General features: G+C 40.2%; 3 protein-coding genes across 4 annotated transcripts; 2 read left to right on the top strand and 1 right to left on the bottom strand.

The window, feature by feature from the left end:
• The first annotated feature begins 588 nt into the window (after positions 1 to 588).
• Positions 589 to 6,227, top strand: LOC113287622 (protein SPA1-RELATED 4-like). 2 transcript variants are annotated; one of them, XM_026536411.1, is made up of 8 exons: positions 593 to 774; positions 1,006 to 1,934; positions 2,036 to 2,193; positions 2,386 to 3,367; positions 3,452 to 3,598; positions 3,740 to 4,051; positions 4,370 to 4,429; positions 5,510 to 6,227. In XM_026536411.1, exons 2-8 carry the CDS (start codon positions 1,182 to 1,184, stop codon positions 5,696 to 5,698), a joined length of 2,601 nt encoding a protein of 866 aa, XP_026392196.1. In that variant the 5' UTR covers positions 593 to 774; positions 1,006 to 1,181; the 3' UTR covers positions 5,699 to 6,227. The 2 variants fall into 2 exon arrangements, 1 of the variants encoding a protein (XP_026392196.1); XR_003330190.1 differs by lacking the exon at positions 5,510 to 6,227 and having other exon boundaries at positions 589 to 774; positions 3,452 to 3,644.
• Positions 6,228 to 10,042: 3,815 nt separating this feature from the next.
• On the top strand, positions 10,043 to 11,026 carry LOC113290815. Its single transcript, XM_026540408.1, has one exon. It carries the CDS (start codon positions 10,043 to 10,045, stop codon positions 11,024 to 11,026), a length of 984 nt encoding a protein of 327 aa, XP_026396193.1.
• Positions 11,027 to 25,191: 14,165 nt separating this feature from the next.
• LOC113290814 lies at positions 25,192 to 25,902 on the bottom strand. Its single transcript, XM_026540407.1, has one exon. The coding sequence runs from the start codon at positions 25,900 to 25,902 to the stop codon at positions 25,192 to 25,194; it is 711 nt and encodes a 236-aa protein (XP_026396192.1).
• Between the last annotated feature and the right edge of the window lie 819 nt (positions 25,903 to 26,721).

Below are 26,721 nucleotides of genomic sequence, written 5' to 3'. Positions count from 1 at the left end.
TTTGAGAACAAGGAATGGGACGGTAACTTTTATGGAGACATGTACACCTACAAGAGTAAGGAAAAGTCCCAAGATGTGGTTTATCTGAAGTTTTGTCATTTAGTAAAATAATTGGATAAGGGGTTATCCATTTTACTTCGAAATATTCTTTTTTTGTCTTGTAATCGCAGGTCCAAAATAATCACACTAGGCCGCGAATTAGCCATGTAAAAAGAAAAAAAAATCACTTCAAAATGTATTTTTTTCTCGAAATATCGGTAAATTTGTGAAACATCATCTACTATGTTTCCTTCCCCTGCTGTCTACGGTAAATTGTTGATCTAGATAAAGTTATAAAAATTGTTCCTATTAAAGGAAATATGGTCTACAGATTAATATAAAAAGACTAAACAATCCTCAACTTTGTCTGTTTAGAGTAAACTCCAGCGGAAGCTATAAAAAGGAAAAAAAATGAACGGGGTATAGCGACGGGCGTGGTTGTAGTCATGCCACGTATGCTGATTTCATAAAGTGAATGAAAATAAGGAGTTTGTGAAGATAACGAAGGTGAAGACCTGAAACGATACCAAATTTATAATAAGAAAAAATTTAAGTTGGAATAAAATATAGTAGACTATATACAAGTTCCAGCAAAAACATTAAAACGTTCCATTGCCTCTTTTTTCTATGGTCCCAGAATTTCTCTACAGAAAATAAAAAAAATTGTTTTGAGGCTGAAAAGAAAGCTGAATTTTCATTTAAGTTTTTTTGGATCATCAGCTTGATTCTCTCATGGTACTTTTCTCTTTCTCTCTCTATAGATTACTATAAGTGTATTTTGTTTGTAGCTCTGCATGAATGGGGTTTATCTGGGTAGTTGGGATTGCTTATGTTTTCTAAGTGTTTAGTGTGTTTGTTGAATTGACTAGGTTGTTTCAGTTGAGATTTTGGTTAGTTAAAATGGGTTATTGCTATTTGAGTTCTGTTATATGGATATGAAAGTTTTGCATGTTGATGTATTAACAGGGGAAATCTGTTGAGTAATTGTTTAATAAATTGTGATCAGTGGATGTGGATGTGGATGATGTGTGATTCTCAAGTGGGTGGTGTTGTACTTTGAATCAAGTATGGTGGAAGTGGAAGTAAGAATTTTGAGTACTGATTGGTTTGTTACTGTGGGTGGCAATAGGTAGTGTGTAGTAATGGCTGGTTCATCAGGTTTAGGTTGGGAAAAATCTGATAGTTCTAGGGGATTGAATGGTTGTGTTATTTCAAGGGAGAGGAATGGATTGCATAATAATGGGAATAGATTAAGTAGTTCAGGTAATGCATCAAACAACGACAGATTCATGCAGGGAGGGAAGGCGATAGAAATTGGCTCGTCTAGATCGAATTTGATGGAACAAAGTGATCTTAGCTTGAGGCAGTGGTTAGATAAACCGGAACGAACTGTGGATCATTTAGAGTGCTTACATATATTTAAACAGATTGTAGAAACTGTCAATCTTGCACATTCCCAAGGTGTTGTAATCAATAACGTGAGGCCGTCTTGTTTCGTCATGTCATTGTTCAACCGTGTCTCCTTTATCGAGTCGGCATCAAGTTCTTCTGATTCTGATTCCTCGGAGGATCGCCCGAACAGAAAGCCCTTAGGGGGACAAAATAATTCCTCAACAGAGGTATCTCATCCTAATACTTCTCAAAGGGCATCTGATACTAGTTGCTTACGATCATGTTCGGTTTTTCCTATGTGTAAATCATCAATTGAAGAGATTGAAGAGAGAAATGTAGATGATAGCAGGAAACTTGAAGAAGTTAAGGAAATCAAGAGAAATTTCCCACTGAAACAGATATTAGCTATGGAGATCGGTTGGTATACTAGTCCAGAGGAAGTTGAGGGTTCTCCAAGCTCCTTTGCGGCAGATATCTATCGGTTGGGAGTTCTTCTATTTGAGGTTTTTTTCTAACCTAAGTTTTTATATTTTCTCCTTATGTTTTGCTTGTAAACTATTTTATTTTCCTTAGTTGTCCGCTAACCTTTACTTTCTACTTGTAGTTGTTCTGTGCATTTAGCTCGACGGAAGAAAAGCTTAGAACTATGTCGAATCTCAGGCATCGAGTTCTACCTCCTCAGTTGCTTTTGAAATGGCCCAAAGAAGCCTCATTTTGCCTCTGGCTATTGCATCCAAGGCCAAATACTAGACCAAAAATGAGGTGAGTGTGGTTCGTAACGAGTTTCCTATTTCCTATGATCCTTGTCCACCATGCCAAGTCTTCTGTTTAGGGTCTTTTGCAAATAATGCTTAGGACCATTAACTCAATGAGCATAATATTTGAAGCATTGCTGGTTAACATGATTTTATCTCCTTCATTTAATAACTTCACTTTTGGTTTCAAATGCAACAGTGAGGTGTTACAAAGTGGGTTCCTCGTTGAACCAAGAGATAGCATGGAAGAACGGGAAGCTGCAATGAGTTTAAGAGAAGTTGCAGAAGAACAAGAGTTACTTGCGGAATTCTTTTTGCTGACCCAGCAGAAAAAACAAGAAGCAATCGAAAAGCTGCAAGATACAATATCTTTGATCTCTTCTGACATTGACGAAGTTCAGAAACAGCATTTAGTTATTAATATCAAGGGAGGTGTATATACGGAAATAAACAGCAATGGTTACAGAATGATGGATAGGATAGAAAGTCTACCAGTGAATCCTGATAGAAATGATGATTGGACTGCCATGGGATCTAAAAAGCATTCCAGGTCAGGTATGCAGGTTCAAGATGAGGAAGTTCATGAACAACCAGCTAAGGTTCAGAAGTCGGGGACAGAAACAGAAAAACAAGAAAGTATTTTGTCTAAAAGTTCTCGGCTGATGAAGAATTTTAAGAAACTAGAAGCAGCTTATTTCTCAACTAGGTTAAGGGCAACCAAGCCAAAGACAAGACCGCGTAATAGATATTCCGGAATGAACGGTGATGGTAAAGGCTCCATTGTTATGACCGAAGGAAGTTCAGTTGATAACTTTTCTTCCAAGGAGGGATACAGTGAAGAAAGTAAAAGGACCGGTTGGATAGAACCATTTCTTGAGGGTCTGTGCAAGTATCTTTCTTATAGCAAGTTAAAAGTTAAGGCAGACCTTAAGCAGGGTGATCTGCTGAATTCTTCAAATTTAGTATGCTCCTTGAATTTCGATCGTGACAAAGAACTTTTTGCTACAGCTGGTGTAAATAAGAAAATTAAAGTATTTGAATGCGACTCAATTTTAAACGAGGATCGTGATATTCATTATCCTGTAGTTGAGATGGCTAGTAAATCAAAAATTAGCAGTTTATGTTTCAATAGCTATATCAAAAGCCAGATCGCTTCAAGTGACTTTGATGGTGTGGTGCAGGTAGGCCAAAATCTTTAGGTTGCTCCATTTACAATTTTCCTCTACTTTTATGGTCAGTTAAATTAACTCTTGCTGAACTTTCAGGTGTGGGATGTTACGCGGAGTCAAGTGACTATGGAAATGCGGGAGCACGAGAGACGTGTGTGGTCTGTTGACTTCTCACTTGCAGATCCTACAAAATTGGCCAGCGGTAGTGATGATTGTGCTGTTAAGCTATGGAATATCAATCAGGCAATTCTATTTTTGCACTTGGTGGATGTCAACTTTGAAACTAAACGTACTGTAGTCATCTAAATGTGATCACCATTGTGTCTACATAGATCTTGGACACTTGATAATTTGTTTTTTTTCTCACTGGTTTTGAAAATGCAGGTAGGAAGTATTGGCACCATAAAGACCAAAGCCAATGTCTGTTGTGTTCAGTTTCCTCCTAATTCATCACATTCACTTGCAATTGGTTCAGCAGATCATAATATATATTGCTACGATTTGCGTAGCACAAAAATACCTTTGTGCACCCTAAGAGGTCACTCTAAGACCGTGAGTTATGTCAAGTTTGTTGATTCCACCACTCTTGTTTCTGCATCTACGGATAACACACTGAAGCTTTGGGATTTAACAACCTGCACATATCGGGTTCTTGATAGTCCGCAACAAACTTTCACAGGGCACACAAATGTTAAGGTGCAAATCATAGTGAACTTCAGATATGCAATCTAATGATTCTAATTATTTAAATGCTGTTTTTCGTCTTAAAAATCAGGGTTGTATTTATCTTACCGAAGGCAGTCAGACTATTGATTACACAATGTTTGACCCAGGCTAAAGTGCAAAACATTTAACTGGAAACTAGGTTAATGTGTTAACCGTTTTACCAGAACATGTATCCAAATGCAGGAGGAAACGTTTAATTAGTGGATGTTTGATCTGTGTGCTGTTTCTTCTAGAAAATTATGCATGTTTAATTCGACCGTTTGCTGATGAAATTTGTTTTCTATTCAGAATTTCGTGGGTTTATCTATATCGGACGGCTACATAGCTACAGGCTCTGAAACTAATGAGGTACGTTGTATATCACCTAACAACTTTTGGGTACGGAATTTCATGGGTTTCTCCATTTTGGATTGTGTTGATTGCAATCAATGTTTACTAAGGATGACGAAGGCATGCATCCTTATTGAGTTATTATACTCCCTCCATTTCTGGAAAAGTGATACTTTCACCTTTTCATTTTGGCCTATTTTTAGGCTAAAATGAAAAAGTGAAAGTATCACTTTTCCAGAAACGGAGGTAGTATTACTTTTAACTTGTGCTCACAAATTCTGACTATGTTAGTGTTCTCTCCTGAGATGTATAGTTAGCACTACCTACTGAACATTCTACTCACCTTTCAGTTCAAGTTAGATATTTAGTTCACCTTTTTCTTCATTTACATGTTTACTAGCTAAACGAAGTTCGATTAAGATAACCCAATAACCTTCTTTCTTCTTAAGACTAAGTGCAAAACTTCGTATTTTGGATTTAATTTAACCCTCAGAAACATATGGTTAAGGAAAACATGGTTTGGGTGTATTGTATACCTACAATGGCAAACATGAACTTTTCCGTTGTTTAATCAAGAACGCCTATCTGTTAATCATATTCCCTTCATATTTCTAATGATAGGCAGGGATGGTTGTTATCAATCGTTTTCTCGTATCCCTACCTTCATTTCATTATTTGTTTGGTGAAAACTCATTTTCAGTGTTCCTTTCATTGTTAACTGTTTATTTGGGGGGTTGGAGGGAGACCGATTTTAATAATAATAATAATATCAAGAGGTGAGATGTGATCGTTTGGGACTATCACCAACTTCTGTGTACAGCTTCAATGGTTTGTTAACCATGAAATATCAAGAGGTGAGATGTGATCGTTTGGGACTATCACCAACTTCTGTGTACAGCTTCAATGGTTTGTTAACCATGAAATTATTCCTAACCGGATGTAAATTCCGGAAATAAAATTAATCCCATGAAGTTGTTTTTATTCCAAAACCGTTTGTGGATAAAATTGCTTCATTACTTACTCATCTGTATCATGAAACATTATTAAAAATTTCGAGAAATCAAACAAGTGCAAATAATTCTGCTTTCTTTGGAACAGGTTTTCGTTTACCACAAAGCTTTCCCCATGCCCGTATTATCCTACAAATTCTGCAACACAGACCCGGTCTTTGGTTATGAATTAGATGATGCTTCACAATTCATATCCGCAGTTTGTTGGCGTGGTCAGTCCTCTACATTGGTTGCAGCCAATTCTACAGGAAATATTAAACTCCTGGAAATGGTATGATTACTAACCCTATGTTTACATGCACCAAAAGTAAGTGCTCATGGCTGCTAAAATGAAAGCTTGAAATACCACACATGCCTGCTAAAATGAAAGCTTGGAAACCGCAACACTAATGAAAAAAAATCATTTTAACAGCGATAATTTCATACGCTTCTTGGCTTGAGATATACAATCTGAGGTATAGTACATGATGATGAATGAGCATTTGTAGAGAGAGACAGGGGATGGGGGAGATAAGATAAGATAGGAAATGAAATGAAATAAAAAATAAACAAGAGTTTTGTTTATGTATATAACAAGAAATTAGTGGGTTGTTTTATATATGTAATTAGGTGAAATGATACAATTTGGGTTGATATTATAATGCCCAATTCAAATTTTAAATCTTATTTTTGTCGCAGTTTTGATAGTTTCACTTTCAGTGACTTAACTCTAAATTGTCAAAACTCAAAAGTATCTGATTTTAGTTAGTGGGCTGTCTTCTGTCCGTGGAACAATTACATTGTTAATGCCTTAGCTTTTTCAAGCACCTATGATGTTTATTATTAGTGGACGCCTTAAAGTCTTAGACATCTTTATACTCTGTAGTGAAAATGAAAGTTTTGTCTATTCTTTTCTTTCCCTTTCTCTCATATGGAATGCGGTTCGAGTTTAGTACGATTCTTTGGCATATAGACTATACAGCAGTTGGAAGTTGCAGCTGGTGCTCTGCTCAGCATGTGTTTGCGATACCTTTTCAAGTACAGCGGTGCAACTTGTTCTGTTCTGCAAATATTGGCTATTGCCTCCATTTATTCCCGTAACAGTGTGTATGTTGTACAAATGAATCGTCACAGGTTGGCGTCGAGAACAAATAAATAGAGGATGGCATCCAAGACCACAGTATAATTCCTAATGGGAGTAACTAACTGGTAATGCCATAAGCAGGACTAGTTGTGGGCTTCCAACTGTGAGTCTGAACATGCGCGGTCAGAAATAATTTTGGGAGTAAACGTGCTTCACCACGAGAAAAAAGTTGTCATGGAAATGGCTTACAACAAATTAGGCGGGTGCCAGGATCAACAGGGGTACTATTCTATATAAGATAAAGAACTAACAACCGATCCTCACCATTGGATCACTCAGACGGTACTACCGCTAATGTTGGTACTTGCCTTCAGCAATCGTGACTTTTAGAGTCACAATTTTACAATCACAAGGCGAGAACCTAAAATATAAATGTCAAATGTTTTTTTTTTTTTTAAAGCGGTATCAAATGCTCCGGTACAGAGTTTTTTACATACTGAATGTATACACACAATTCAATACTCGCCACGTGTCCAAGGAGATACATGGTTAAGAGCATCAAGATACGATGCCACATACCAACATCCAAGGAACGTCTAACAGTTGTATGTGGTCATCCTTGAACTGATCCAATGGCTGAGAACCAGGGAGCACTGAAGGAATGAGCCACCGCGAAGTACTCAAAAGCAACCAAAGATCTGCTTTATCTCGTCTCAAAGCAGACCCAGACCAACGACTAAGATTAGCTCCACTGACGAAGACATGACAGGGGCATCAGACATCTGTCTGACGCGTGCAGACCACCCCAACCACCCGCATTAAATACCTTAGGCATAGGGTACGTGTCAATCGATCTATGAAAGAGAACGAGGTGGTTCATCGTCATCAAGCATAACCGCTGGGGGCATCGGTTAGGAACGAAGACACCAGCGACATCGGAACAAAGAACGAGAAGATAAGGTTGTAACTGTCCCTGACAGTGGACCCCATGTATCAACTCTATAAATACCCTTCTCCACCAAGAGAGAAGGGGTCGACGAATTCTTAGTAAACATAGGAGAGAGAGAAATAGGAAGAGTAAGTATGAAGTCCCTTTCCCCTTCTAACTTCGTATTTCAGATAAAGTCATTTGACTATCTTTGTAACTCCCAACTACATAGTGAAACAACAACCCCCGTGGATGTAGGCCTTAGTGCTGAACCACGTAAATCACCGTCTCATTTACATTCAACACTTTATATTATGTCTTTATGTTTATGCTTCGACTTATTATTTATTCTACCATGCGATTATCTATTTCATTACCATATGATTAGACAAGGACGAGCCTGATGGCTCTGAGTCGATGAGTCATCGTCCCTTTGTAACTTTACGCATAATAGTTTCAGTTCTAGAATGAATGATTGTATGCGAACATTGTTTGTGAACACGTGGATGCTATCATAATTTATGCATTCATAATCTGGCGCTAGAAACAGGGACTATGTCCCGGTAAAATATTTATCTTATCCTGTGACTTTCCGCATTCTTTTTGTTCCAAGCACTGTTCTCTGAAAATAACAACGCTTGAAGCTGCCTTAGCAAGCATTATCTTTCCAACAAACAAATCTATGGGTAGATCTACTTTCATCTTTACAAGCTCTACGTTTTTTAAGACGATTTCAAATTTTTGACTTTAAAAAGAAAATCTAAAGGTGAATCTACTTTCATTTTTACAAGATCCACGTTTTTTAAGATAATTTCAAGTTGTCTTTGAAAATCATATTTATGGGCAGATCTACTTTCCTTTTTAAAGGGTCTGCGTTTTTAAGATAACCCCAAGTTTTTATCTTTAAAAATCAAACTTCTGGGCAGTTCATTAGCGAGATCTGTGTTTTCCAACTATCATCTTTAAAACACGAGAACCCATTAGCAGGCTTACGCTATTATTATAATGCTAACTTCGCCAGAATCTATGTTTAGTATAAGACCCTTTAAAACTATATTTTCAGATCTATCAATAGACCTATATGTTTTAAAACAACGGATCACATTTCATTAAATTTAAGATCTCTGGATCTTCATTACGGGATTCCCAAGGGGGCTCGGTTTAGACTAACGTATCTAACCCAACACGCGCGGATATCATTTTTCGATGATAATTTTCTTGTGCAGAAAAAGAGAGAGGATCGAAGATGGAAAAAACGAAGGATGTAGGAAAAGCCAAAGCATCATCAAAATACGCGCCAAGGACAACCCCGGTAATGACGCGCAACAAACAAAAAGGCGAAAAGCTAAAGGCAGCAGACAAGAGAAAAGATGGAGCTGAGAGCACGATGCCTTTGGATGCCAACGCAATAGCAGCGGAAGCATTGAAGGCCGCTGCTGCCAAAAGAGGAGCCTCTAAAGTAGTAGCATCCAGAGCAGGAGCCTCCAAAGTGACAGCAGCCACCCGACCAAATGAACAACGTGAAGGGATGGCAGAGTCAGTAATACAGCAACCACTCTACGGGATGCCTCTCACCAACGAATAGAATATGCCACTTCAAGTTAATCAACCTCTTCTGATAACAAATCAACCCGCACAGCAAGGCCCGCAGATTGACCCTCCAGTCCCATTGATACAAATTGTTGGCGAAGATAACATCGTAGTGGCCGGTGGACAAATGCAGGGGGGACACCGAACCAAGGAAGAAATCACTCTGTCCAGATGATGGTAGAGTTGGAAGAATTAAGGAAGAACCAGAGGGTATACGCGGACGCGGTAGCTCTACTGGCGCAGGAAAACCAAAACTCAAGGATAGAATCGCCCATAGCGCAGAGGTGGAAAATTCACACGACGAGGCTAACTCCATGGAACCGCTACTAAATCAGGACTGAAGGATGGTAGTGGTCAATATGAACAACCCGCAGCCGCTAAACCAAAGAGATGCCAGAGGAAATCGAAGATCCGACCCAGATTACAATCCAGAGGACTCAGACTACTTCGATAGCGAGATCCCGAGACCAGGACGATCCACCATTCACCAGGAGCACCAGAAAGCAATGGAGAATCTTCGTGCGGAAATGATGGCGGAAATCAATCAGTTGAAAGCCAAGCAGGGGGGCAGAAGACTGGAGCAAGTGATGAAGGAATCCAACACTACCCCGCTAACCCAACGTTTAGCCAAAGCTCCCATCCCCCAGAAATGCTCTGTCCCAGCCTTCGAGTGTTACGACGGATCCAGTGATCCCGCTTCCCATCTTTGTTATTGCATTCGAATCCTGGCCCGGTGGGATTATGATGATGCAATACTTTGCAGATATTTTCCTTCAAGTCTAAAAGGATCCGTGATGTCCTGGTTCGATAACCTGCCACCAGACTCCATTGATTCCTATGACCAGCTCACTGAGAAGTTCTTGGCGACCTACATGTACAACAAGATCGTCAACACCGGAATGGACAAGCTCTTATCGCTGGAAATCCGATATAAGGAGACGATTAGGGAATATACTGACAGATGGCACAAGATCTGTCAGGCCATAGGGGACGTCGATCCAGTGGTCAGTATCAATTGCTACAAATAGAGGCTAGACAGGATGAACCCGCTATTCGTCGAGATTCATGGTACCATCCCCACTATCGAAGGAGATCTTCGAGTAATCATAGAAAAACATGCCAGGCTGGAGGAGATTCAGCGTGAAAATCCCAGAGCCCAGACTCAAAGACCTCATCGAACCAACTCGGTGGAGCAAGCCAGCGGATCCAAAAGGGACGGTTCTGGCGAACGACCTAGCGAGGATAGAAAAGAAAAAAGAGATGATCGTCGACGTGAGGATCGGAAATTCGAAGACCAGGTCTACACGAAGCTAAACGCTAGCTACTCTCGCATCCTAAGGGAGATCAAAGGACGGGAAAATCTTGAGTGGCCATGGTCCAAAGGGAAACAACCCCCAAGGTCCGAGAAATCTAAGGAATACTGCGAATACCATTGCTTCAATGGCCACCAGACCGAGAAATGCAAAAACCTCAAGATAATGATCAAAAAGCTGATCGACGCAGGAGATCTCAAGCAGTACATACAGAAAGTGGATACCGAAAATAGGACCAAACGAAGCAAGAAGGTTCAATTTCCTGAAGGAAACCGAACCCTTAACACCATCTCATGCTCCGAAGCCGCAGGGCCTTCGCTAACAACGCAAATAGGGAAAAGGTTAAGGAAGCAATTTGAAGACTACTGTGAACTGTACAAAATCGATGGAGTGGAGGTAGACGAACACGAACATTGGATGTACGCACCTATGACTTTCGACGCTGAATACATCGAAGAGGATATGGAAGATCACAATGATCCTTTGGTCCTCACGTTACCAGTAGCAGGATGCAATATCAAGAAGATCCTCATCGACGGAGGGAGCTTAGTTAATGTTCTGTTTAATGACACATTCATACGAATGGAGATTAACGACGAACAACTAATGTCTTCGTACTACACCATCTACGGGTTTAACGGGGCACCTACGAAGCCATTAGGATACATCGTCTTGCAAGTAAACGCAGGACCCATGAAAGTGGATACATGATTCAGCATGGTAGATGCTTTTTCCCCTTATAATGCCATTATTGGCCTAAGATGGGTGCACAATATCAAAGGAGTGGCGGCGACTTATCACCAATACCTCAGATTTCCAACACCCGAAAGGGTAATGGAAATAAAAGGAGATCAAGTCACCGCTCGGGAATTCCAGGCTCTACAAAATCAGCTCAACAACGAACAAGGTGAGCAGCGGAAATCCCGAAGGGCCCGAACAAAGAAGCTGCGAAAGAAAAAACAATTGACCTTTATCTCGAAGAGATTTCCGTAAAAAGTCTGACGAAGGGTAGCGTCGTTCTAAACACGGAAGCAAGTACTTCAACAAATAAAGAAATTGAAGAACCAACCAAATATCAATTAAAGAATGTCCCTCTCTTAGGGGAACCAAAACCCACGTTCACACCTGTAGAACCTGTGAAGGAAATCAACATAGGGACCAAAGAGAATCCGAAGATGATCAAGATAGGGACCGTAATGGACAAAGAAAGAGAGTTATCCCTAATCATGCTACTCCGGAGTACGCATATATCTTTGCATGGAAACTGGGGGACATGCCGGGGATTGATCCAAAGATAATCCAACACGAACTCCGTATAAAGCCAGGCACACCACCTTTCAGGTAGAAAGTACGTAAAGTAGCATCAGAGTATCATAAAGCAATAGAGAAGGAACTCCGCAAGCTGTTAAAAGCAGGGTTCATCAAGGAAGTAAAATATCCGACATGGATATCGAACATGGTCATCGTGCCAAAAAAGAATGGAGGAGTAAGGATGTGCATCGATTTCACCAACCTCAATAAAGCATGTCTGAAGGATAGTTATCCACTCCCAAGCATCGATCAACTGGTTGAAGCTGTCGAAGGATACGGAGAATTATCATTCATGGATTGATATTCTGGTTACAATCAAGTGGCACTGGTAGAAGAATATCAACAACACACAATATTCTACACCCCGCACGACCTCTATTACTACACGAGGATGCCCTTCGGACTTCGAAATGCAAGGGCAACATACCAGAGGATGGTTGATGTTATCTTCAAGCCATGGATCTGTAACACCTTAGAAGTATATTTCAATGATATGCTCGTCAAAATCAAGATGCGCAAGGATCACCATCAAGATCTGAGGGATATGTTTGAAGCAATGAGGAAACACCATATGAAAGTAAACCCAGAAAAATGTACATTCGGTGTCACCTCAGGGAAATTTCTTGGGTATCTAGTAACGAAGAGGGGCATCGAAGTAGATTCCGCGAAGATCCAGTCCATCGTAGAAATGCCGTCCCCGAAGAACCTAAAAGAAGTCCAAAAGCTCAACGGATCCTTAGCAGCTCTGGGTAGATTTATCGCCAGGTCATCGGATAAATGCAAACATTTTTTCAACATCCTCAGAAAAGGGAGCAAGTTTGAATTGACCGCTGAGTGCGAATAAGCTTTTCAAAAGATCAAGGAATACCTGGACACGATCCCGATCCTACAAAAGCCTGATCCCGACGAGGTACTGGCCCTATACATAGCAGCAACAGAAGACGCAGTCAGCGCAATATTGGTTAAAACAAATGCAAAGATAGAGCAACCTATTTACTACGTAAGAAAAACCCTCAACGCGGCAGAAAGAAACTATACGAAGATCGAGCAACTCATCTTGGCGCTAGTATGGGCTACCCAAAAGCTAATGACTTACTTTTTGACTCACTATATCCGTGTTCCATGCAAAGCACCATTGGAGGCAGTTCTCAAAAGCGCTGGGAAAGTAGGAAGGATAGCCAAGTGGAACACCCACCTTGATCAGTTCAACATTATCCATGAAATCCAACATTCCTAAAAATCGCAAGTCTTGGCGGACTTCCTAGCAGATCTACCCCTGGACAACGACGAAAAAGTGAGGGGCATACCAAAAGTAGATGAAGGCAAAAAACCAGTCGATACTCTCGAGCCCTCAAATCAAAGACGATGTGAGGTTTTCGTTGACGGATCGAAGAATAGGGAAGGTGTGGGAATAGGCATCGTAATCACCACCCCAACTGGAGAAAGGATCGTGCATGCCTTGAGGCTGGAATTCAAAGGGCATACCAATAACATTGTCGAATATGAAGTTGTGGTACACGCTCTTCGTTTGATAATAGAAATGGGAATAACCGATGTGCGACTGACAAGCGATTCTCAACTGGTCATACGACAAATAGGTTTAGAATACAATGTCTATGATGAGACCCTTTCAGCATACATGGCTTTGGTCCAGACTCTGGCATCCCTAATACCAACTAGCAAATTCCGGCACTTAGACAGAAAGGAACTCAAGCACGCTGACGCCTTAGCTTATATATCATCCATGCTCAGAGATGAAGGTATCAAGGCAATAAAGATAACTAGAATATACGAACCCTCAGTCATCCCTCAGGAATCCTTCGCCGCAAATCGTAAAGACGACGTAGGGGAGGATATCGCTGACGATGACGTAGGAGAAGACATAGCTGACGACTTTCAAGAAGATCATATCATGACAAGAGCCAACGAAGACGAAGATTTCAAGAACGAAGAAGATTAGAGAACCGAAGTTCACCTTTTCCTCAAAGAAGGGACGCTGCCTGCAGACTTCAAACAAGCTAGGAAGGTGCAGTCAAAGGCAGGAAGGTATGACCCGCGGGATGGAATCTTATATAAAAAGTCTTTCCTTGGACCATTGTTACGCTGCCTGTCAAGAGAAGAAGGACATCGGGTGTTGAAAGACATACACTGCGGAGATGCGGGCAACCACAGCGGAATGAGATCGTTAGCAGATAAGGCAAAAATGTAGGGGTATTACTGGCCAACAATGATACGAGATGCTGCGAGAATGTCAAAGAGATGTGAGGAATGCCAACGCTTTGACAAAAGAATCCATGCACCTGCAACAAAGCTGAATTCAGTGGATAGTACATGGCCTTTCTCAAAGTAGGGCATAGATATCGTGGGACCCCTGATCGAAGGATCGGAGAAAAGACGATTCTTGATAGTAGCCACAGATTATTTTAGTAAATGGGTAGAAGCCAAGGCCCTAGCAAGAATCTGTGACTCGGATGTTTTCACGTTCATCTTCCAAAACATTATTTGCAGGTTCGGCATCCCAGCGGAGATTGTCTCCGACAACTGCAAGCAACTGCAAGGGAAGAATATCGACATGCTCTTTGATACCTTCAAGATCAGAAAGAACAAATCGACCCCCATATATCCTCAAAGCAAAGGACAGGCGGAATCCACGAACAAGACCCTTGCCCTCATACTCAAAAAGCAGTTGGACAAACACAAGGGACGATGGTGTGAGCAATTACACAATGTATTATGGGCATACCGAACAACCCGAAGGTCGGCTACAGGAGAATCGCCGTTTCTCCTCACCTACGGAGCCAAAGAAGTCATCCCAACAGAGATCATCATGCCAATCATGAAGACCGAAGCATAGGAGAAGATCCTCACAGCGGATATGATGCTGGAAAGGCTCGATGATCTCGAAGAAAGATGGGAAACGGCGCTGCAGAAGATGGAGAATTACCAACGAAGACTGGCGAGGGAGTAAAATAAAAGGGTTAAGCTTAGAAACTTTGTAGAAGGACAATATGTGCTGAGAACCATAACCCAATACCAGCGAGAGAAGAAATGGGGTAAACTAGCACCAACATGGGGGGGACCTTTTGTCATACATGATATTGCAGGGAATGAATCCTACTACCTGCGTAACTTAAAAGGATAAGTCCTCAGACACCCGTGGAATGTGAAGTATTTCAAGCCTTACAATCCATAAAAAGCAACGTAGTTCTGCACCTGCGTGAAGAGCACCAGAAGAAGAAGACGGCGTACCCGCTTGATATGTTTCTATCTCTGGACGAGGAATAGCAGACCTCAACTCATCAATCGAACAAAACCTTTTGCAAGATTCCCATTGGGGAAAGTAACTATTTACAATCAATAAAGGCAGCGTATCAGCAGAATGAATGCCTGTAAATATATTAATAACGCATTACATACCCGGGAACGCTGCATCAATCCAACAAGATTTTTACAAAGTCTCTATTAAGGAAAGTAACTATTTACAATCTCTCGGGACTCCCCTATCAGTATCTATGAGTGTAGGACCATGGGGAAGGCTTCCAGCACAAAGAGATACCCAACCAACTAATAAGGCAGCATATCAGCGGAATGAATGCATGTAAATATCTTAATAACGCATTAAATACCCGAGAACGCTGCATCAACCCCTACCGTCTAGTAATCCCTTGGCCAAAGATTAGCCAACGGGGTGACAGGTCCAAAGTCAGTAACGAAGGTGCACATCCTCGTTATTGCAGCCAAACACTTTCTACTACATAAATCATTCATTCTGATTGACTATATTTGTGTACTGTTTAAAAAAGTAATTGAATTAACCATGCAGGAAAATCAGAAGTGTACATACTCAAACAAACGATGATCTATTCCATGAAAGTTGATTACAAGTTCGGGAAGTCAAGCAAAAAACACAAAACACAGCAAAAATTGGCTCGAAGCCAAGTAATCAACGAAGATCAACGTCCTGCGACTGAGACCCTACTTCCCCATAGAAGACCTAGCGTTATCAGCGGGATCTTTCTGCTGAGGTGAAGGAACACTCCCACCCGACGAAGGACCAGAAGAATAATCTAAGGTCTCGGGCATTGGGCGACGAGGATACTCCTTGACGATACCATAATCTTTCTTAAGACCTTGCTCAATTTTAGACAGAGTCTTGTTGATCTCCTCGGCAAGCTGGAAACGGGATTTATAAGTAATCACGGTGGTCTTCAGCTCAGATTGTGATAGCGCAGATGTCAGACGAGTCACCTCCTTATCCGCCTCCTTCGCCACTTCATCCTGAGACTTAGCCAACTTCGTAATAGTTGGTATGACCTTGTTGCTGCACTAGGGCATATTGAGCCTTTTCAAGACTTTCATTTGCGAGGTCAATTTGTCTCTCGAGCTCTCAAAAAGAAGACAAAAATAGGTTAGAAAACAAGAACCACAGAACTATTCGCGGCCAAATAAATGTATACCTTCGACTCTAGATGAAGCTATCTCATATTCATTAAATACAGCGTCCCGAGCATCATCAAGAAAATCGTACTCGTCTGAAATTTTCTTATAATCCAACCGAAGATTCGTAAGAGCGAACTGACACTCATCCAACTCTACCTGCTTCATGGAGTCCAAATGGCGAAGGTGGTCGACTTCGTTATTCATCTCTTCTATGCCCTTAGTAAGCCTGTACATGTTAACTTCGAGATCTTTTTCAGAACCTACTAAACGATCAACATCAGCCCGATAAGCGGTTAAAGCATTACTAAGGGCATGAGCCTCAGCTCTGGCGTCGTCTCTCTCCCGAACAAGCCGTTGTATATAATCCTTCACTTCAGGATCATGGGACGAACGAGATTGACATAATTGTTCTTCCAAGTGTTCCACCTTAGCCTCCAAGCTAGTAGCATTTCCACGAGCAACATGGAGGTTCTCACGAGTCCATGACAGAGTGTCATTAAACTGACGACGATCGGTATTATAACTTTTCTGCATATCAAAAATTTGGGTTCGCCTTTCTCGCCACTCATCTACTAGGGTATTATGCTCATCGGACCGAGCATTCCATTTATCGGGTTCACATTTAATTTTCTCAACTAATTCTCTGATCCGGGTAGTTTGCCGAGTCCTCTCATTCCGAAGCCATGTCAATTCTCTGGTGTCACCCGATAAAGATAGGGCGGGGAGACTCAGACATCATACTAAGAAGACGGAAGGGAGAGACGAAGAGGGGATTACGAAAAGAAAAAAAACCTTTAGAAGACGAAGCATATTTTTGGGCCTTCTCCAACTCACTACGAACCGATGCAATCTCAACACGAAGCTTCTCCTCTTCGGCTCCGAGCTGCTCCTTCCCCTTCAGACGGTTCTTCAACTCCAATATCTCCTTGTCCCTAACATCAATAAGCACTTCAGTAGCATTCAACTCTTTTTCCCTATGACGAAGCTTCTCCTCAAGCTTGAGGGCCTTCGCCTTGAAGAATTGGTAAAGAGTGTTGTTGCAATGTTCACTTCTCATTATCTGCGATAATCATGAACAAATTATAACTATTAATACAAAGGTATGTCAGGAATAAAAGAAGGAACCTACGATAACTTACTTCAAGAACACGTTGTTGGGGATAACCATGCTGGTACCCATCAGCGATAACTATCATTTCAGCAACAGAAGAAGGGGGATCGACCAGTAAGCTGGTAGAAGTAGCTCCCAATTCCTTCTCCCAACTTTCGGCAACGTCATCGGGAGACGACAGCTGCATCTTTTTGCGGGTAAAGGCATCAGAGTTTTTCTCACCGGGTATCACTGGGGCAGGGTTCGGCACAAACATCAGATTTTTCTTGATCAGCCAATCCAGTGTGGCATCATCACCATCCTGCATCAGGGATCTATCAAAACCCTCCAAAGATGGACCAGCGGAAGTTCCAATATCAGCCTCTTCCCCTAGACCAATGGAACACTTCTCGGCCCTGGCCTCCTCGTTAACATGAGTCTCATCGCCATCACCACCCAAATTTCCCTCTTGACCAGCTACTTTTTCGCCACCGGTCCCATCATCCTCTTCATCACCGGTTCCAGCTTCCTTTTCTCCACCAGCCTCGGTTCCTACCCCTCCAATGGTTTTCTCACCTTCGTCCCCAAGAAAATCCCAGTCATCATTCGGCAAAAGAAAAGAAAACTCCTCAGCTAGTCCCATGGCAGCGTTAATATCCATCGGACCCCCAGCGGAATGAATCTTACCAAAAGAAAATTCTGGGGCAGGATTTTTTGGCTGAGGCTCAGCATCCCCATTCCCCTAGTCTTGCACCGATCCAATAGGGGGATCGTTTATCGGAATGTCATGCGTAACTCTCTCTTCGTGGTACCACCGTCATTGCTTGCATCCTTATCATGATTAGGAGGGAAGTCTCTATTCGTTCCTCGTCATCGGTAACCTCATCTTCGTCCTCGACATTTTCATCATTCACGGGGCTGTAGATGACTGAACCGCGCCAATCTTCTTTTTCTTCTTTTTCTAAGGATATAACACTCAACACATAAAAACGACGACTATTTACCTTAAACTAAAAAGAAAAGGGGCAACATAAGGGACCATACTTTAGAAGCGGCATTACCCTTCGGAGGAAGGACAACATCAGAGCTTTCATCTTCGTCAGCAGCGTCAATGGCATATTTGAATCTCATTCCATCGAAGTTCAACCTCCAGGGGCAGAAGTCACCATAGAGAGCGGGAGCGCTATCACGAGGTTGACTATCAGCGGTAGGACGCCAGCCCCGCAGACCAGGTACCCAGCTGTAAGCCCAAGGACCGACAACTTCAATAACGGTGGCATGCCACTCATAGTCATGATCACGTTTGAGTTTTTCACGATTAGGAAAAAGTTTCTACTGAGAAGTCCCTTCGGTACCAGGAACATAACGAAGCTTTGAATCACTCACCTCACTTAAGAGACGAACTTCACCACGAGAAGCAGGAACTGAACGAAGACATACACTCCAAGTCTTGCGGTTCCTACTGTTGACATAATCCCCAAAGGAGGCATTAAAGTTTGCAGGAGTATACAAGTCTCTCTCGGCGGGATCGGGAGTATAGCACGTCATCGTCGTTTCACCATGACTACGAAGATAACACTCCCTCAATGTCCGAAGATAGTTCCCACTTAGCTGCACCACTGAACGACAATGAGTATTGTGGGTGGAACCTTCGCGATCAGACAGAACGTCATGGTAAAAAGAATCACCCAACTTATACAAGGGCATCATCAGACCCGCCTCGAAGGCTCCTATAGTAGTCAGCAAGTGAAACTCATCGTACTTATAGTTCACAATCATATCATAGGAAAGATCTTCATCTGGCGCAAAGAACTTGACATCAAAAAATTCAAGGCCATGCTTCTTTTTGAACACTTCGAGGTCTACATGCTTGAAATTGACCTTCTTCTTCCCCACTGAAATACTTCGTATCATTGGAGCAACGTTAGAGTCATCGGGCTCGTTCAACAATGGTTTCTTCGCTTTTGGAGGACTCAGATCATAGCCTTTTATTTTGACCGGTGGGTTCCTTGGAGGGTCCGCTGAGGGCATCGTAGATTTTGAAAAAGACTCCTTCACCAGAGGAATGGATTGCGAAGCTCTAGGTCTCGGCTGCATCGACGCCTGAGGCGGCAGGGATTGAAGATGATGAACATTTAATGGATCAGCACGTTGAGGAGAAGGTTGTTGCATACCCTTCGGATCAACACGCTGGGGAGAAGGTTGCTGAACACCCTTTGGATCAACACGCTGGGCAGAAGGTTGTGGCACACCCTTTGGATCAGCATGCAGAGAAGAGGGGTTAGCCACTGGACGGTTAACCACATACCGAGACCCCTTCGGTGGATCTCCTTTCTTCGTAATAAAAACCTTCAGACCCGAAGATGATGGAACTTTCTGGGATCGCGGATCTGGCTGCGAAGACCTTGGCGGACCACCCTTTGGCGGAGATATATCAGGACTTCTATGTGGGGATCTGTAGGGGGTTGACGACGGAGTTTGATAGGGAACCCGATGAAGATCATCCATATCTACGAAGGGGCACAAAAACAAAATAACGGTTAAAACGGAGAAGGAAATATATCAAAAGATTAGGGTTTGGCAACTTTTACAAGTTCATCAGGAATATCACTCAGAAATTCTAAAAACCGCAAAACAAAAAACCCGAATTATTTATGGACATGGAAAACGAGGTAAAATCACCAAAAGGGAGTCCCTAGGATTCGTGATAAAGAACAGGGGTAAGTATATATACTTTGGTATATTTGTTCTTCATCACTAAACCAGGAACACAACAACAGAATATTAACAGTCAATCAAAATCAAAGTAAAGACAATCTCATACCTCAATCAGGAACGTCTCGATGAAAACGCAAATGATCAGTGAACACCACGCGAACAGTAACAACCAAAAACTCTAGACGCCTGTAAACTAAACTAGCAGGAATTAATGACTGAAGAACAGAGAAGAAGAAGGAGAAAAAGTTCAGAGAATGAACTGACAAGGGAATGAAGAAGGAATAAAATTTATTTCACCAACACCTTCCCTCCTACTTATAGCATCCAAAAAGTTAAAACCGTCCCATGACTCAAGAAGGAGTTAATGTTGATAGTGGTAAACGTGACCTTATTTCTAAGGAAGTTATTACGGAGAGATGAAGAATCGGAGAAGACGGTTTTCTTCCAATTTTGACTAAACATCCAAATCAGAAGAAAATGGGCAAATTGTATACACACAGTTCATCACTCACCACGTGTCCAAGGAGATACACGTGGAGGATACACGGCTAAGGGCATCAAGATAAGATGCCACATACCAACATCCAAGGAACGTCTAGCAGTTGTATGTGGTCATCCTTGAACTGATCCAATGGCTGAGAACCAGGGAGCACTGAAGGAAAGAGCCACCACGAAGTACTGAAGAGCACGCAAATATCTTCTTTATCTCATCTCAAGGCAGACCCAAGACCAACAACTAAGATTAGCTCCACTGACGAAGACATGACAGGGGCATCAGACATCTGTCTGACGCGTGCAGACCATCCCAACCACCCGCATTAAATACCTTAGGCATAGGGTACGTGTCAATCGATCTATGGAAGAGAACGAGGTGGTTCATCGTCTTCAAGCATAACCGCTGGGGGCATCGGTTAGGAACGAAGACACCAGCGACATCGGAACAAAGAACGATAAGATAAGGTTGTAACTCTCCCTGACAGTGGACCCCATGTATCAACTCTATAAATACCCTTCTCCTCTAAGAGAGAAGGGGTCGACGAATTCTTAGTAAACATAGGAGAGAGAGAAATAGGAAGAGTAAGTATGAATTCCCTATTCCCCTTCAAACTTCGTATTTCAGATAAAGTCATTTGACTATCTTTGTAACTCCCAACTACATAGTGAAACAACAACCCCCGTGGATGTAGGTCTTAGTGCTGAACCACGTAAATCACCGTCTCGTTTACATTCAGCACTTTATATTATGTCTTTATGTTTATGCTTCGACTTATTATTTATTCTAGCATGCGATTATCTCTTTCATTACCATATGACTAGATAAGGACGAGCCCGCTGGCTCTGAGTCGATGAGTCATCGTCCCTTTGTAACTTTACGCATAATAGTTTCAGTTCTAGAATGAATGATTGTATGCGAACATTGTTTGTGAACATGTGGATGACATCGTGATTTATGTGTTCACACTGAAAAGTAACCAATGAAAACAGAATTTTGGTTTATTTGTCCAACCCTACCATTTTGAATGATTGCAACATGTCAACACTTAAACACATTAAGCCAATTTATTTCATTATTCATGTATGCTTTTGCTTTAAAACCTCTTCTTTATTGAGTAATGATTTAGATGTATCTTTTTCCAAAACTGTTTTCTTTCATTCAACTTTACACGAGGATCGGATAAGTTCAGGAATATCTTGGTTGGTAAGATCAATATCCAAATGATTTGAATTACCTGTCAAGATGGTATATTTGGTTGGTAACTTAGGTTTATGGTCTTTGAGATTGTTAAAACAAAGGAACAGAGAAGGATAGAGAGAAAAGAACATGGGAGAGAATTGGATAAAACTAAAGAAGATAAAATAACTATTGGTTACGGCATTGATGGAAACAGTTGATATTGAACTGTTGGAGAGCATCCAAAGTGGTTAATGCTAATCTGAACATCAAATCTTTTAAAATTTTGATTATACGGATTGCTTGCACAACTAGAACATCGTTGTTATAATGCTACGTTTAGAACGTGTCTTTAAATCATTCTCGTAGAACATTCACCATGGTAATGTAAAATGGTATGTTTACCATTAAGAGTGTGGCAGCGGAAATGGCAAAATGCTAAATATATCATTTCTACTAAACTGAAATCATATATACAATACAACCTCTATATATTAATACTCTATATTTTAATAACCTTTACGTACCGGTACAAAATATAGTCCCAATTCTTAAAATCTTACATTCATCAACCTCAATATATTATATACTCCCTCAGTCCCACTATTAAATGACCTAGTTTAAGTTTGCATAATTTTTAAGGTAACATTTTTAAGCATATTTTACAATTATACCCTTATGGATAATAATTAGTGAAATTTTGAAATGATTTATCTCTCAAACTACACCATGAATATTCGCAAACTTCATATCATTGAAAAGCATTTTAAAACACATACTTAACGAATATAAACATGCCTATCAAATTATGCATATTTCTTATAATCAATTAAAAGGATAATTTTAAAAATATTCCTTGTTTAGTGATACAGGTAACTTAATAGTGGGACAAAATATAAAAGTAAATATGTCACTTAATAGTGGGACGGAGGGAGTATTAATAAACTTTTTCATGCCCAAAAAATATTAGTACATGGAGAATCTACCATCCCGATTTATGTTTCCATATTTGATCAGGCGGAATTTTGAACTAAACGTCGTGTTTTATCAATTGCCAACATGTTTAGTATTTTGAAACTCTTTTCAGAAAATCGTAAATTATTTTTTGGAGATGGTTTATACACCTTTCAGAGGTGTTTTAAACAGCGCCGTGTTCTCTGAAACACCTCCTAAAACTTGAATAGTGTTTAAAGCACCACCTAGATAGATTTGGGCAATACATTTCAGATTTTTTCTTAGCCTTATTTTATTTTAATTTTATTTTAGAATGGAATATGACTAAGCGTGACTTGGCATTTGGCATAACAATAAGACTAAGCGCACACACGATTATCTTCTAGCCATTCATGTTGACAACTTGGGTCAGAAGATTTAGCCTCGTCAATTTAGTGTTGTTCTTGGATATAGGTTTGGAGTTCCACTGTTCGCTAAAGATTGTCCATGCCTCTATTGTGGCAAGGATATGGATGTTTTCGGAGACCATGCCTCACATTGTGCTCACGAAGTTGGTCTCGTCATGACTTTGTTCGTGACACATTAGCTGATATCTGTTTTAGGGTTGGGGTACATGCCAAAACAGAGGTATCCTTGGGGTTCCCTCTTGCGATGGTGGTGAAGCTAGACCGGACGATACCTTGGTCTACAACTAGGAAAATGGGGGATATATTTGTTTTGATGTGATTGGCGTTTCACCTTTCATCGTGAAGGATCTGCAACATTTTTCCCATGGTGTGGCCGTATCTCGTGTTGTGAAACGTAAACGAAACAAATACCTTGACATATGTCTAGCTCATGGTTACAGCTTTGGCACCTTGGCTTTTACGACCTTAGGCGAATTTGATGAGGGGACTATGGTGTTCTTAAAACGTTTGAAGAATTTCCTTTCTAGGCATGATGCTAATTCTAGAGATGGCAATTTTCTTTTGATTAGGTGTAGCAATTCAAAAAGGGGTTGGGACTCAGCTTGTTGCTAGGCTCCCAACTATTATGTTGTAATTTTTATTTTTAAATAAATTATATATTAATTTTAAAATAGTGTTTGCCCACTTTGTTTTTATGGAAAGAGGGGATTTAAATTCATTTATTAGATTATTTTTTTCATATGAAAGGAAATGTATTGAATAAGTGAATTTACAGATAGTTTTTATCCTGTTGGATTAAATTCAAAACCCAATCAGGACTATTTTCTACCCATTTAAAATTGCTTATTTCAGACCTTGCATATTTTTCAATTGAGTCTGCAATATGGTTTGCATCTCTATGAATATGAGAGCAGCACCAGAAATCAAAATCTCTTAGAATAACAAGTGCACCATAGATCAGATTAAAAGTAGAGCCATGTAATAGCTAAATTATTCTCATTCAAAGCATTTATTATGTTAACACAGTCCCCTTCCAAGTGAATTCTTCTTTTGCCATCTCTTTTTCCCACATCACAGATTCCAACAGTGCCTTTGCTTAGCTTGTTCTGATTCAGATCCCTTGTTGTCCTTCCTCGCATTCCATTGCACTCACCTGCATTTGTTCTACATATTAGTCCAATTCCACAACATCGAGTATTCATAATGTGTGATGCATCAAAATTAATCTTATCTATTAAGTTATTACAACACTTTCATCCTGGTACTATCACAAAATTGGTACTAAGAGTATTTAAGGGTCTGAGGATGTCAGATTACTCAACAGTTTTAATATTCCATATAATGGAAGCTTCATTTACCCACACATGATAAAAAAATTTTGAACACCTGGATTTCCAAATTTTCCAGATAGTACAACCTATTATTTCAATTTTTTGACTTTCCACTTGCAAGTTAGCATTCTGAATACTGAAAGCACCACATAACCAGTCATGAAATTTTTGATTTCCAAAATTATCATGAATATGACTGTTAATACCTGCCAAAATTCTTCTGGCTACATCATAATCAACAAGCATATGATGTAAAGATTCAACAAAATCACTATATATTACATAACTTGTATCTTGATGCCTAGAAAATCAGGATATTCTTTCTTTTACGGACCCAGGGTTATGAAGACATTCCCACATAAAGTATTGTGTCCTAGGTGGTAGTTTATATTTCCAGTTTATGGTAAGATTATTCTTAATGGGACTACTTCTTAGTTCTTCATCTAGTATGATTTTATAAGATGTTTTCACAGAAAAAGCACCATTAGCTGCAGGACTCCATCTCATTTTGTCACACCCGTACATTAGAATTATAATGTTACATATAGCATTGACAGTGTGTTGGTCAAACAAATCATGCAATGTTGCAAAATTCTAGTTCTTAATGTCTTGGTCAATCAATTGATTAACAAAAATCATGTTTGAAGAAGCTAAAGTTAAGCTAGGAAGCCAGGTAAGTCTGGTATCAAATTATGCTTCCATATGCGAAATTCTCACCAGTGCTAATTTCCATAACATAATTTTTCCTAATAATTTCAGACCTTTACAAATACCAGTTCAAATCCAATTGTCTGGAAAAACATCAATCAAAGGGTTTTTATTATCAAAATATTCACCTCTCAGAATTTTCTCCCAAGGAGCATCATGTTGTTCAATCATTCTCCAAGCAAGTTTTGCAAAGAGCGCTTGGTTCGTAATTTGAGTCCTTCTAATGTTTAAACCACCCAGTTCTCTTAGCAAGGCCACATCTGACCAGCCTTTACCACTTTGTTGTTTCCCCCACCAAAAATCCCTTTGAATGGAATCAATATCATAGATGATACTCTGTGCCATTTGGAAAACAACAAATTGGTGATTGTCATGCTTCCTATAACAGTTTGATTAAGAACAAATTTACCTGGTTGAGCAATATACTTCGATTTCCAAGGATCAAGTCTACCTTTATAATTTTCCACAAGATGATTAAAAGAGTCAGTTTTACTCTTTTGCAAAAGCAGTGAAACTCCAAGGTACTTTTCCAGCAAAGCCATCCTTCTAATTTGTAAGATATTTACAATATCGATTTTAACATTATTAGGCACTTTAGAACTGAAAGCAATAACAGAATTTTCAAACTTTACAGCATGTCCAGAGTATTTACTAAACTGATCAATTATAGAAACTAAATTTCTAGCATCTCTATTTCTAGCTTTTATAAAAATCAAACAGTCATCAACAAAGAATAAGTGTGAAATAGAGAGACAAGTTTTAGTTGGTTTGAAACCATGAAGAAGCTTACTTTTCAGCTGATTCAGAGATCTTGAAAAATATTCCATGATCAAAATAAACAAATAAGTAAACAAGAGATCACCTTGTCTCAAACCTCTTTGGGGTAAATAAACCTCTCCAAGTGCACCATTAAGCAATATAAAAGTGGCAACAGTACAAATGAATTGTTCTATCATCTTACACCAAATTTCAGAAAATCCTAATTTCTCAAGATGTTTAATGAGAAAAGAACATTCTACTATATCAAAATATTTTGACATATCTAAATTTATTGCTAACCTCCTTCCTTAGATTTTGTCTTTTTCATGGAATGCAAGACTTCATGAGCTATTACAGTGTTATCATGAATTTGTCTACCAGCTATAAATGCAGTTTGAGAAGGAGAAATAATCTTTCGCAAAAAAGATTTGAGCCTAGTATCTAATAATTTTGATATGATCTTATAACTGACATTTCATAAACTGATGGGTCTAAAATATATGGCAGCCTTAGGAAAATTATGCTTAGGATGATTTATCTGTTTTAGCATGTGATGAGAGTGAAAAAAATCATTGCACAATTTTAGACTAAGTCTTATGGGCTAGATTGAACTGCTAGACTAGCAATTAAGGGTTGCATTTCAAAAAAAAAGTGTTGTCTATTTGTCAACACTAGTTCTCTCTCCTAGCAAGTGCTCGCAGTGGACTAGCAGCGAGATTGAAGCGATGAATGGTTCATCGCAAAAAAAACACCTTTTCACTGAATGGTTCACCGCTGGGCGATTTATCTTTTAATCTGACGGCTGAGATTTAAAGCGCTGAACCAAACAGCGCTGGGGTGCTGAACCGTTCAACGCTGGGATAACGTGGACTGCTAATCTAGCAGCTAGATTAACACTCTCATAGGACTTAGGAGGTAGTCCTAGATGACCTGGACTGCTAATCTAGTTGCTAGATTAGCACACCATAGGACTTAGTCTTAAGTACATCGGTTCCAACAGTTTCGCACATCAATTG

The sequence above is a fragment of the Papaver somniferum genome, chromosome 6 (assembly GCF_003573695.1).
Source record: "Papaver somniferum cultivar HN1 chromosome 6, ASM357369v1, whole genome shotgun sequence".
NCBI classification, from domain to species: Eukaryota; Viridiplantae; Streptophyta; class Magnoliopsida; order Ranunculales; family Papaveraceae; genus Papaver; species Papaver somniferum.
This window is presented reverse-complemented; position numbering and strand designations above follow the sequence as displayed.